Here is a 14,509-nt window from a genome sequence, read left to right as displayed (position 1 = left end):
ATTCGAAACTAGTGGCGATAAATTAAAACACGACCGCAGGAAGTGTTTTAAATCGATACGAGTTGCGAATTACCTATTTGCACGTGGATCGTACCACGTTTTACAGTACATACGGCCGTTTAAACTTTCGACATATGCACGAAAAGTACTCTTTTACGCACTAGTGCGAGAAAGTAGCACCATAAACTGTAAAAACAATAGTTACATACCTACATTTAGTCCTAACCACAACATGCATGATACGGGTGTCATCGACCTTCTACATGGCTAGTAACAGTAACCATTTTAGCCTGACCCATCTTACCTAGTTCTACCTCATGTATATGTTCGTATACGCCAATCAAATTAGAGTTTTTCGATTAATTCCCAGCTAGTTGGAAATCGTTTCAATACGTTCATTTGGACCTATATGCGTGAAATCCCAGTTTGCGCAATCCCAGGTGTGCATACATTTATACTCTTTTTCAGTTTTTTGCTTGTAGATTGGTAACGGTACGTCCGACGACAAATTTGTTTTAATCATGATAAAAATTGATATCTGAAGGATCCGAAAGGATACCTTAATTATGAATTAGTAGTCAGTTGTAAAACTCGGCCGCAATTTTGAATTCTCATTTCCGAAAACGTTTTTTAGAAGTGTCTGATCCACCAAACCCTACTGTTAATGCCATTGTAAATTGTAATTGACGGTGGGTTTCTTCTACATCAAGTGATTTGGCAATCCAAGGAAAAATTTATCTCCAAAGGCTTCCAAGATTTATATATGCACACCTTCCTCCTCCTAAATCAAGGTATTAAAACGATTTTCAGCTAAATCACATTTAAAATCGGGTCTATCGCGAATTGATATTGTTACCTTTATTTACCGACGTTTCGACACAGGTTACACCATAGATACAGGAATTATATCTATGGGTTACACTGCCATCAGTTAGCCGCGACCACGACTAGTGTAATCTGTGTCGAAACGTCGGTAAATAAAGGTAACAAAATCAATTCGCGATAGACCCGATTTTAAATGTGATTTATTATGATTTTCAGCTTGCTGGGAATTAATTCCTCAAAACGCTTTTTATAGATCTAATTTTAATGCTCTAATAGTGGTATACGCTTCCCAAATATACATGTGAGGTAGTGACAACTTATTAGAAATACAACGGTATACAATACAACACTAGGAACAGTATGATTCGATCCAAATAATTATCGTGACTATAGATAGATTACACGTACACACGTACGTACGTAACATTTGATGGATGCGTCACGAAGGCTCAACGAACGCCGGTCGCAGACGTCATAGAAAATGCACGATGTCGTGATGGATGCGTCTATAGTCTACTATGGCTTCGGCGTAGCCTATCACGTAAGGCGCCATTCATTTATTACGTAAGGCAATTTAGGAGGGGAGGGGGGTCGACCGTGTCTTACTTTTTCTTACAGGGGGGTAGGAGGAGTCTTGATATTTCTTACGTAAGATCACAAAAATGCGCAAGTAAAGATTATACTTTGAAAAAGAGATTCTACAAATAACGTTTATACAACGTTTGACATACATCAGGGGCCCATTTCTCGAACGATATTAGGCTACACATTTAGACATTCATCCTTCATTCCGTACAGTATTTATAAATATAGTCTGTCAAGCCATTTCCGTCTGTAGAAAGAGCGGCAAATTTAAAAAATCGTCCCATAGAAAGTTTGAACTTTGCGCCTTTTGCTACTGGTACTGACAAACTTGTTTGACCGGCTATAGATCATATCTGGGGCCCATTTCTCGAACGATAATTAGTCTAATATGTTGTCATGACAACCCATACGATTTGACAGTTCGTTGACTAATAATATTAGTCTGTAATACCGTTCGAAAAATGGGCCCCTGATGTTCTCTATCCATTCACTCCGCTTAGTAACAAATTCGCTGAAAGTATCAATTTCAATTCAAGTTTAAATAAAGAACAGAACACAAGTTAAATAAAATAGACTACCGAATTCTTAGCGGCCAGTTGCCCCACTTAAAAGTTCATGAAACGAAACTATTTGTTCGAAAATAGAATCACTTTTCAACCGCCCAACGGAATTCATTTGAATTTTATGTTCGTAAATATATTTTTTTTTTTTTTTTTTTTATGAAATAGGAGGCAAACGAGCAGACGGATCACCTGATGGAAAGCGATTACCGCCGCCCATGGACACCCGCAACACCAGAGGGGTTGTAAGTGCGTTGCCGGCCTTTAAGATGGGAATACGCTCTTTTCTTGAAGGTTTGAAGGTCATATCGGTCCGGAAATACCGCAGGCGACAGTTCATTCCACAGTTTAGCTGTGCGAGGCAGGAAGTTTCTAGAGAAACGCACAGTTGAGGACTGCCAACCATCTAAGTGGTGAGGATGGTAATGTTTTCGCGTAGGGCGATGGCGAAAAGAAGCTGCAGGGATTAATCCGAACAATTCCTCGGAGCACTCCCCGTTATACACGCGATAGAAAATGCAGAGCGAGGCCACATCTCTACGCAGCGCCAAGGAGTCAAGCCGTTCCGAAGTACGCTGGCAGTCGACAATTCGAGTCGCTCTTCGCTGGATGCGGTCCAGAGGGAGAAGCTGGTATTGGGGTGCCCCTGCCCATAGATGAGAACAGTATTCCATGTGTGGGCGAACCTGCGCTTTATACAGCTGTAGGCGGTGGGCCGGCGTGAAATACTGTCTCGATCTGTTGAGCACACCGAGCTTTTTTGAGGCTAATTTGGCCTTACCCTCTAAATGGCCGCGGAACTGGACTTCACTCGAAATGTCGACGCCGAGGATTCCGATACTGGCTGCGGCAGTCAGGGGAGTGCTCTCAAAACGAGGTGATACGACAAACTCTAACTTTTTTGCGGTAAACGCGCAAACCTGTGTCTTGGCAGGGTTAAAACGGACTAAGTTTAGTCGACCCCATTCAGAGATTTCTTTTAGGGAAGTCTCAATTTCAGACACAAGTTTGTTCCGGCTCTCGATGACGTTTTCCCGAGAGATATTGGTGCGGCCGGTGTAAGAGGCATCACCCGTACTATCATCAGCATAACAATGAATTCCGCTGATTTGCAGCATGTCATTGATATGCAGAAGGAATAGCGTGGGTGATAGCACACAGCCTTGGGGTACACCAGCATTCACAGACATGGAGTCTGAGCATTCGCCGTCAACTACGACCTTTATGCTTCTGTCTGCTAGAAAGCTACTGACCCATACACATAATCTCTCGGGAAGCCCATAAGATGGTAGCTTCGAAAGAAGTGCTTTGTGCCAGACGCGATCGAAGGCCTTCGCTATATCCAAACTAACAGCCAATGCTTCACCCTTTGTCTCGATTGCCTGTGCCCAACGATGTGTCAGGTAGACTAGGAGATCACCAGCCGAGCGGCCTCTACGGAAACCGTATTGTCGGTCACTAAGCAACTGGTGGTCCTCTAGGTACCGAAGGAGCTGGCAGTTGATAATGGACTCCATTATCTTCGAGAAAAGGGAGGTTATAGCTATTGGCCTGTAGTTGGATGGATTTGAGCGGTCGCCTTTTTTAGGGATCGGGTGCACCAAAGCTGACTTCCACGAGGTCGGGACTACGCCGGAAGAGTAAGAGAGCCGAAAAAGACGCGTTAAGACCGGTGCCAACTCGGGAGCACACATCTTCAGCACAACCGCAGGGATTCCATCGGGCCCACTCGACTTATGAGTGTCGAGGGAAAGAAGTGCTTTGCGCACCGAGCTTTGTTTGAACCGGACATCCGGCATATAGCTCTCGCACCGCGGTATGGTCGGCGGCGCGTTTCCCCCGTCATCCAAAGTCGAGTTGGACGCAAAGAGTTTGCCCAGAAGATCGGCTTTGTCTTTTGCGTCGTGGGCCAATGAATCATTCTCCGTGTGCAGAGGTGGAAAAGATGGCGTGCAGAAATTTCCCTGGATAGCTTTGGCAAGAGACCAGAACGCACGAGTTCCCGACGGGAGGCGCTCTAATTTCTCGCCAATTCTACCAATGTGCAGCGACTTTGCTCTGGCAATAACTCTTTTGAAGGACCTGGAGGCAAAGTTAAACTTCTTTTTTAATGCGCTAGTCTTTACATCCCGTACTGCCGCTGCGTCTACCCAGGCCTGGTAACATTCCTGCTTTCGGCGAGAGGCCTCTTTGCAGAAACGACCAAACCAAGGTTGGGATTTGCCACCAGCAGGGACCACAGAGGACGGAATGAAAAGCTCCATTCCCTGCAGCACCACGTCAGCAACAGAATCAGCAACGACGTTGGGATCATCCGGCGTGAAGCAAACCTGCCTCCAAGGGTAGGATGCAAAGAAGGACCGCATCCCGTCCCAATCTGCTGACCTATAGTGCCACACACGGCGGCCACAAGCAACTCGCCGACGCGGCGGGTACGCGAGTGGCACCGTACTCCGGATCAAGCAATGATCCGAGGAACCGAGTGGGGCTTCAACGAATACATTGTAGTCAACCGGATGAGAGGTCAGCAGAAGGTCCAACAGGGAAGGGTTATGGCCTTCCACATCTGGGATTCGCGTAGGCGCAGTAACCAATTGTGTCAAGCCATATGCCAGAGCAAAGTTATAAACAGATCTGCCCGCATGATCAGTCTTGCTAGAGCCGAGCCATTCGGCGTTGTGGGCATTAAAATCACCAAGTACAATGATCTCAGCGGAAGGGATCTGCTGCTGCACAGAGTCTGCAGCCGTTTGGATCTGCTCAATGAGTCGGTCAGTTTCGGCATCACCGCTATGGGACCTATATAGGCACGAATAGACACGGGGATGGTGATCGTTGTCTATACGCAGCCATAAGGTGGAGAGGTCCCTACCTTCAAGATTGTTGAGGCGACGAAAACTGATATCGTCTCTAACGTACACGCACACCCCAGCCCTAGGCGAAAAGGAGTGTTCCAGTCCGTACCCAGGGTAGGAGAGGTAAGATGTGTCCGCCGGAGACGCTATCTGCGTCTCGGTCAAAAAGAGCAAGGCCGGCTTTGCTGTCTCGAGGTGTAGGTGGACAGCATTAAGGTTGGAATGTAAACCCCTGATGTTGCAGAAGTCCACGGCCAGCGTGGCAAGGGGTGCCGAAGTTGCTTTGCTCTTGCCTCGGGCAGATGACAGATGGTTGAGCGCGGTTTTGCCCCCCCCAGAGTACGAAATGGGGCGGCCTCGGCGTCCACGCTCAGGCAAAATGTTACCTGAGCATGGAAGCCCAGTGAGGGGTTCTCCAGCGCTAGTGCAGCAACTGGTACCCTCCTGGGGTAACCTCTTTAACTGCGTCATCATCATTAGAAAGGGGGGGTTTGGGGGTTGGAGCTATCTGGGAACCTTACTCACCATCAGGAACACAACACTACATGCCTACAAAGTAGGCAGCAGTGCTATTATGGCTGTGGTCTTCTGTAAGGTGGAGGTACTTCTCCAGTTGGGCTGCTCCAAATTCAAGCGTGATGACATAACGCTGTGCCCTACCTCTCTTGTTGGACGTAGTTTAAGGACATACCCGGGTCCAACTAGTTGAAAACCAGCTGTTAAAATTACACACTTTGATTACCTTTCAATTTTCAACCTGGAACTAATATTTATTTACTTATAACTCATCACAGACCTGTGTGATGGAACGATAAATAATCAATTAAGGTAATCATTAATTTAATTGTAATTATGCTTTGTTACATTGTAATGTGTGGACCTATGTTGTCTTTTAATAAACGGATTTATTTATTATTATCATTACACATTTCTCGCTAAGTATAAAACTCTTTCCTTTTTTGAATTATGTATAAGTATTTTAAAACTAGAACATTTCTCTGTTACTTATGTAATTAAATTATTATGTATTAATTATGTAATTAAAACAGTTTTTTTTTATGAAATAGGAGGCAAACGAGCAGACGGATCACCTGATGGTAAGCGATTACCGCCGCCCATGGACACCCGCAACACCAGAGGGGTTGTAAGTGCGTTGCCGGCCTTTAAGATGGGAGTACGCTTTTTTCTTGAAGGTTTGAAGGTCATATCGGAGTTTTGAATGATTCACAGTTAGTTACTTATATGGACCGTAATCACGGTCCAAATCCCGGTCAATATAACTAATATAAGTCTAGTGTAAATTACCTGACATATTTCCCATGTTAACATATTATTATTTCGCGGTGTTTCCGGACCGGGACCGGGTTTCAAATCTTCAAGAATAGAGCGTACTCCCATCATAAATGCCGGCAACGCACTTGAAGCCCCTCTAGTGTTGCAGGTGTCCATGGGCGACGGTAATGGCTACCTACATATAAAACCGTCCAAGGGCTAGCCGGACTCGCGCACGAAGGGTTCCGTACCATTACGCAAAAAACAGCAAAAAAAATCACGTTTGTTGTATGGGAGCCACACTTAAATATTTATTTAATTCTGTTTTTAGTATTTGTTGTTATAGCGGCAACAGAAAAACAATCATCTGTGAAGATTTCAACTGTCTAGCTATCACGGTTCATGAGATACAGCCTGATAACAGACGGACAGATAGACAGCGGAGTCTTACTAATAGGGTCCCGTTTTTACCCTTTGGCTTACGGAACCCAAAAAAATCTTAGGCGGTATCAATTTTTCTTTGGATACTGGAAACTAAATTTCTCCAGCCGTTGTGTTCCGGGCGATATAGGTCAGGCCGGCAACGACCTACTTACCGTCGCCGTATTTCTGGCCGCTTCCCGCTTGCCCAACCGATGAATAAAGTATTGAAGTATTACGATATACTTGCCCATTTTGACGGTTTTGACCACACAGACATGACTTTGTACAGTCGAGGTCTAAAATATCAACACGGACAAACGCCAAAAACATGTGTACACGACCTTATTTACTTAGACATTAAAGGGGCCCACTGACTATCAGTCCGCCGGACGATATCGACTTGTCAGTTAGAACAAAAATTTGACAGTTCCGAACAACTGACAGGCCGATATCGTCCGGCGGACTGATAGTCAGTGGGCCCCTTAAGGTTGTGTATACGGGTGGCCAAACAATAAGTGCATTCCCGTTGCCAGGGAGGTTTTGGGATTATACTGAGCAAAATTACTATGGGACCAACCACGAAATCTCGAAAAAAAATTGGCTGTTTCATACATTTTGGCTGGTCCATTTTCTATGGGAGGGTAAACTTTTTTTTCGCGATTTCATGGTTGGTCCCATAGTAAAAGCTGCTCAGTATAATCCCAAAACCTCCCTGGCAACGGGAATGCACTTATTTTTTACCCACCGTTTAAGATATTTCTAGACCTTAATTGTTTTTAATAAATGTAAAATTCGATCATAAGATACGAATATGAGTTCTATTTTCTTATCCGAAATATTTTTTTCTTGTTGATTTTCGCTGAAGAATAACATTGTTAGGGAAGAAGAAACCTTCAGACATCTGCGAAGTAATTTGCACTGAAAAAATAATTAGCGGAACTCATTAAGTAATTCAAACAATTACTGAATTTAAAAGTAATAAAGGAATAAAATTTCCTTGTTACAAAGTACAAACCGATTTGTTGGCCGATGTAAGAAATAATCGCAAGTCCTAATTTTTTGTGTAAATAGTAACAAAATACATTGTTGAGACATTTATTTCAGTGTGTCTATAGTACAATGGGTGGAGGCCTGTGCCCAGCAGTTGTACGTGCGCCCGGCTGATGATCTCGCACTACTAAAATGACATTGAATTCATACTGTTAGCAGGCGTGGCTCACTCCGCGATTTCGTCGCGTTGCTACAAGTACATGCGGCCCACACCAATTTTGGTGTCTGGCCATAGTGGTTGCCGCGCACCGCTACGGAACGGACGCCTGTTCGTGCTTGCGCCACCTAGCGGCCATATCTGTCGTAATAGACGCGTTTTGTTAGAGAACGCGAGCAGCCGGCCTAGCCAAGGTGACAATCGCTATCGCTACGACAACGAAACGCTTTGTGTCTCTCTATCACTCTTCCATATTAGTGCGACAGTGACAGTTGCGTTTCGATCGCTACGGAGCGTAAGCGATTGGCATGTTGGCTACGCGGCCAGGCGTCTGTTCAGTAGCGGTGCAACTACTATGGCTAGACACCAGAATTGGTGTGGGCCGCATGTACTTGTAGCGACGGGTGAAATCGCGGAGTGAGCCACGCCTGTTGATGAGAGGGCTGCCAACAGTGCCAACCATCTACGTGGCCTTCGCTCACATGCTTACTTTTAACCAATAGTAAAGAAACTGCATGGTATATACACTATATACCTATATTAAGTAAATTAGTGCTAGCACTGGCCCAAATGAACTGAACCGTTACTTTATACTTAATTACCTTCGTTAATCATAACCACGATCCCGCAATGATAGTATTCGCAGTATAAGTACCCGATTCTTTTTACGTTCTAACGGCATTACATAAAATGACGCGTTCAGGGTACTGTTGCGGCTGCCTCGGTACTGCAGTGCGTCGGGCATGTTCGCGGATGCTCATGTGAACGGATTCCAAGCGACACTGCGCAAGCGCTGCGCCGCGACGCTCTGCAGGGTGCGCGACAGCCGCCACAGTCTCCTGACCGTCGTGGCTGACAGATGGGACAGTGGCCTGATAAGGCACTGGTCCTCTCTGCATTTATCTTTAGCACCTAAGATAGTTATTTAAGTTTATTTTTAGTTATTTTTTTTTATGATCCATCCTAGACTGCATCGGCACTTACCATCAGGTGAGATTGCGGTCAAATGCTTGCCTTTTTGTAATAAAAAAAAAAAAAAAGAACCGTAGTTATAAGTTTTATTTAACAACTAACAAAATATGGACCACGTATGTCTGAAATAAATGTATTTTTTTTTATAAAAGTGTTGAGTACGGGATACGTGACGCTATTTTTAACACTTCAGACAAAGCCGATATTTAGCATGTCATGTTTAGTTGTAATTTTTTTTAAAGTGCATAATGCTTATAATTTTAATAAACGTTTGCGGTTGTGCATCAAAGCCAAAGGAAAAAAAATGAAACTTAATATGGTTTGTTTCAGTTAAATGATTGTAGTTGTAATTTTAATGACATTTTGTAAAAGATGTTTAAAGCGAGGTTTAGACTAGCAAGAACTTGCTTGCAATTTTCGTTACATTGCGGTATCTAATCAACCTTTTGAATACAGTTTACTTTAGTAGTCTGCAATGTAACTTAAATTGCATGCAAGTTCTTGCTAGATAAACCTCGCTTAAGTAAGAAAATTATTGCAAAAAAACATTGTCAACGTATTTTTGGGATAACTTGTAGTATACTCTTCCTAATTATGTAATTCAGTCACTATACTGCATGTACAACTTACATTGTGACGCGGTTGCACACGCGCCGATCCTAGCGCCATTATAGTGAAAGCGGGAAAGCTAGCTCGTCAAGGGCACCGGTTAGTGACAAATCGTTTTTGTTTCCACTTCTTTGTCTGCTCGATCTCTTTTATAAATATAAAATAAATAAATATAAAAATGTTGATTGAGTTCGCACAAACAAACGTGATTATAACTGGGCAGGTGCCTCTTTTTAAGCGTAGCGTCTTTTTGGGCGTATATAAATTCTGTTACCACCTACGGGAGAGCGGTGTCTCTTGACACAATATTTATGTTCACCTTTACGTAAACCAATTTAAAACAATTTCCATTTAGCAAAACTTTTTCCACACGACACTAGGCCATTGAAATAATAAAAGCTGGTTAATGAGCTAGTCCTAATGAGACTCAAAGACGTAGTTTAATAGTAGGCAACCAGAATAGCGTCTCGGAAACGTTAGCACTTAGGCACGTTACGCTTTCGTCTGGATAGAGTGGATGTGTGCAAAAATTATAATCATGAGCTACACACAAAACTAGCACTTTATGTAAAAATAATAAGATAGAGCGGTACTGTCATAGTAAATTTTGTAACCACTGTAAATTCACTGCCATCTATCGACATACTCCAAAACTAAAAATGAAGATTTATAAAAATACGTTAAAATGTATTTAAATATGGATAAATGATTTTTTTATTTCCATTAATTATTTTTATATGATTTTGACCCATGTTCTTTCACTGATATGCGTTAAAATTATAAATAACAAACGCCATCTATACGAGAGTAGGCCAAAGCTAGTGGCGCCATCTGATCGAGAATAAAATTTTCGTGATTTTCGAGGCACGTTTTTTCCTTAGACTGTATCCATCTATAACGGAGTTATATCTATCTTTGGTAAAAATAATGGGGTCCCTTTGTTTGACATAATTATTGAGTCGTAATGATTGTCATATTATCATTGGTCATAATTCTGAAACCGTTAACTTTTCAGGATTTTCCTCAGGTTATCCTATAGATAGGTTAGGTTAGGTTTGTTTTATAAATAAAATAAAATAAAATAAAATATCTTTATTTCAGAACATAAAATTCCATACAATATTGTTAGTACCATCGTTATACCTATGTGTTAGTAAATACATTAAAAATAAAAACAAAACTTTTAACAATAAAATCAAAATCCAATAAATTTAAATAATGAATACAATAATACTAATTAATATGTATGTGTGTGTATATGTATATGTATATTTATGGCAATCCTGAAAAATTACGCGTTTCTGAGAAAAACCAAATTATGACTAACGAAAATGTGGACAAACAATACATTATGACTTAAAACTATATGGGAAACAATAGACCCAAAAATAATTTCTGACCTTGTTAGGTATTATTATAATTAGGCTTTTGTTTCTAAGCGTATAATGATCGAACCGAATTTATCGTGCATCACAATACCTACCTAACTTGATATCACCTTGTATATGCAGTTATGCACTAGGTAGCCTAGCTAGGTTAACTTTAATTTGTCCGAACAGGCAACAATAGAAAACATACAATTATCAGTAATTTCACCGGTATAGTTGTTCCACATTCAACCTATCATTCACTCATTGTATCCAACCACATCCGTAGGTTTGTTTTGATCTAAGCAGGCATCCGTTTGCCTCAAGCGTTTAGTGTGGTTGCGGTTTAATCAGAAAGATATCTAAAAAAGGTACCTTTTTCATCAATGTCATCATGACCGATGGCGCAGCTTAGGCCACACATGTGTTTTTTTTATTCTATCTTGATTTATACGTTTGAATTTAAACATTACCTGAACGATTTCCTAGGCATTCGCAAGTTTCCCTGTTAATTCCTTATGTTATACTATATAGTTTTTACTAAGCTTAATTTCGTAAGATAAGATAAGATAAGATAAGATATTTCTTTATTGTACAACCGTGTTACAGAGGTGTTATGTGGTGTGATACATGTGAGTTAGTTGTGTGTAAGCACCTATTTAATAGTATCTCGCATACTTTGGGATAGACTTTGCTTCTGACTATACTGTGTATTCTTAACTAATACAATTGTTTTAAGTGAAATTGTGTCATCATCATCATCCTGCCCTTTTCCAACTTTATTTGGGGTCCGCCTTCTTGTGCGTCTGCGCCAAGACCTCAGGGCAGACACGCTATACATCAAAAATCACTTGCGTTTCTATATGTGAACGGCGCGTCTTCTATGTACACGCGGCATGTGTAATAGTGTGAGTAAGTTGCTTAAAAATACGGCAAACGGCCGTCAATCTGCTGTCGCGGGGTGAGGTAATTCGAGTCGGGGCGGGGCGGTGCGTGGCCGTTCTGTATGATAATACTATTACTTATTCTGTGCCAAGACATTCTGTCCCGTGGATATACTCTTGTATAAATTAGAAAAAACAATTGCTGATAATGCAACCGGGATACGAGTAAACGCTAAGATAAAAGAGAGAGAAACTTTACATAAAAATGAGAATCTCTTTTTGTGTTTCAGGAGCCAGGAAGGTGACGAAGGCGAGAAAGGTGATTCCGTGGCCAGAGTACCCCCGCACTGTCATATCACCATCAAATGTACTAGAGAGGTCAGTATTTTCAAGTTATAAGTTTATTTATTACGTCTCAAATCTGAAGGAGATTCTCATGAATGATTCGGAATGATCATGGATTCATAAATCGAACTTAACTGATTTTTGAGGATATGCTAAATAGGTTATTGGGCAACAAGGGTCGCTTCACATGATCCTGATATCATGAATTTAAAAACAACTTGGTATTCCATATCTAAATTGGCGAAACGGAACACTTGTTTTAATATTATATCAAATTGGATTACCTATTTTAATTGAATACCGAAGTGGGTCAACAGTATTTTCATTTGAAACTGTACTTATTATTACTATTATTTGGAGCCTTACGTGTCCCAATGCTTGGCAAAGGCCTACCCCCAATTTCTCCACAAATCTCTGTCCAATGCTATGTCTGGCCACTCCTTCAAAAAGGATTCAAGTTCATCCCGCCATCGCCGGCGGGGTCTTCCAAGTCCCCGATTTGAGTTTTCGGGCTCCCACTCTTAAACTGAAACTGTACTTATTTGATAAAATGTGTTTTGGATATTTTACGACATCCACGATCCACGACTGTAGCCTGGATCTTTAAAAAAGTTTAAATAGCTTAAACAAATTATTTTACATATATCACTCCTTAATCTTACAGTTTTTAGGGTTCCGTACCCAAAGGGTAAAAACGGGACCCTATTACTAAGACTCCGCTGTCCGTCTGTCACCAGGCTGTATCTCATGAACCGTGATAGCTAGACAGTTGAAATTTTCACAGATGATGTATTTCTGTTGCCGCTAAAACAACAAATACTAAAAACAGAATAATATAAATATTTAAATGGGGCTCCCATACAACAAACGTGATTTTTTTGCTGTTTTTTTCCGTAATGGTACGGAACCCTTCGTGCGCGAGTCCGACTCGCACTTGGCCGGTTTTTTTAAGCACAGACGTGGTTCAATTTTATTATTATGTTCATACACTTAACCTTTATATTTACTAGTACATATTGAAAATCGATTTCGGGGAAACATAGACAAAGCTATCACATTGCTTACCTTTTTCAGTCAAGTTAATTTCAATCTCACATTATTGTTGAATTATTAGTTTATCATAATTTTATTTGTTCCACAGATCGCAGGCTTCAACGGCCTCTCGGAAGCCGTCCGTCGCCTGGACTTCTCTTCAGCTGTCCGCGACGTTCGTCGGTTCAATTATATCTGCGCGTTACTAGAACTGTTGCTGGGCAGTCAGCGCCTGACGCATTTACCTGGCGCGGCGCAGAAGTTATTACTTTCTATGCTGGAACAACTTGCGGACCAAGGTATGAGCTCTTCAGACCATCCATGCAAATACATGAATATACAATTCAATATATATAATTTTGTTTCTTTGTGGTGCAATATTATTATTAATATTAATAAATATAATAAATATTATTATTATTATACAGTCTGGCAAAAAAGAGTAGAAATTAAAAAGTGGCAACAGTGTAGTGTCGTCCCTTTCAAATCAATCTAAGAAAAACGGGAAGACACTACAGTGTTGCCGCTTTATAATTTCTACTCTTTTTTTGCCAGGCTGTATAAATGAACGTCCACCGATCGATAAAGTAATATATATTATAGACCTAAATATGTCTGTGAACGTAGGACCATTTAAAATGTTAATGATACCTCAGGTCAAACTCACAGAACTGTTAAATCTTAGGATTCTGCTCTGCACCATAACGGACTGGATAGTAGGTACGTCTTTTTATTGGTAGATTACATCAATGGCAATAATGCCATGTTGCCTCACCTAACATACTGCATTTCAGTGGCCACATCGAAGCAGAACCTGAACGCCCTCCGAGCCCTCCTGGTCGCTCTCGGAGCCCTGCGCGAGGCGGAGCGGCGCGCGTGCTGGGGGCGGCCGCTCGGCTCGCGCGCGCTGTGGGGGCACCACGACCACGCCATCGCCAGGATACACCACATCGCCGACAGCATCCGGATACAGGAGGTCGGTCACTTTGTTCTCATCTCAGTCATCGTGGTCGATGTACAGCCCATCGTAATGTCTCCGGATATCTCTATCAATATCCATCCATCGTCACGTTAAAGAGGTTGGTAACGCTAGGCAGCATCCCGATACAGGAGGTAACACACAAAACAATACTCTTGTCAGACATCATGGTCGTTCTACAGCCCATCGTATTGTCTCTGGCTAACTCTCACCTCGTTACTTAACAGAAGTTGGTAACACTCGGCTTTCATCATCATCATCATGGTGGTGATCCAATCTTGGATGTAGGTCTTCCTCTTCTTCCACTCCCGTCGATCTTGGGCCCCATTCATCCAGTCCCGACACGTCGTCCACCCAGCGCTGCGGTGGTCTACCGCTCCCTCGGGTCACGGGTGTCGTCCGCTCTGGGCCTCCATTCAAGGACTCGTCTTGTCCAGCGACTTGTCCATTCTCGCAATGTGCCCCGCCCATGTCCACTTTCTCTGCGCTATGACGGCCATGATGTCTTTAGCTTTGGTCTTGCTTCGGATCCAATCGTTACGTTTCCGGTCTCGTACTCGGCTTTATGTGAGGTTTATTATCGTCAAAATATTT

The 14,509-nt window shown here is 42.2% G+C and overlaps 1 protein-coding gene across 1 annotated transcript in view; it reads left to right on the top strand.

Moving 5' to 3' along the window:
- Nucleotides 1-14,509, top strand: part of LOC134745386 (F-box only protein 32) — a 46,068-nt gene that overhangs the window by 21,206 nt on the left and 10,353 nt on the right. The window contains exons 3-5 of the mRNA XM_063679423.1: nucleotides 11,850-11,937; nucleotides 13,046-13,235; nucleotides 13,731-13,912. Of these exons, the coding sequence (XP_063535493.1) occupies nucleotides 11,850-11,937; nucleotides 13,046-13,235; nucleotides 13,731-13,912 (460 nt within the window). The remainder of the gene's footprint in view (nucleotides 1-11,849; nucleotides 11,938-13,045; nucleotides 13,236-13,730; nucleotides 13,913-14,509) is intronic.

The sequence above is a fragment of the Cydia strobilella genome, chromosome 11 (genome assembly GCF_947568885.1).
Source record: "Cydia strobilella chromosome 11, ilCydStro3.1, whole genome shotgun sequence".
Classification (NCBI taxonomy): Eukaryota; Metazoa; Arthropoda; class Insecta; order Lepidoptera; family Tortricidae; genus Cydia; species Cydia strobilella.
The sequence above is the reverse complement of the archived record's forward strand: the minus strand, read 5'-3'. Positions and strand labels throughout refer to the sequence as shown.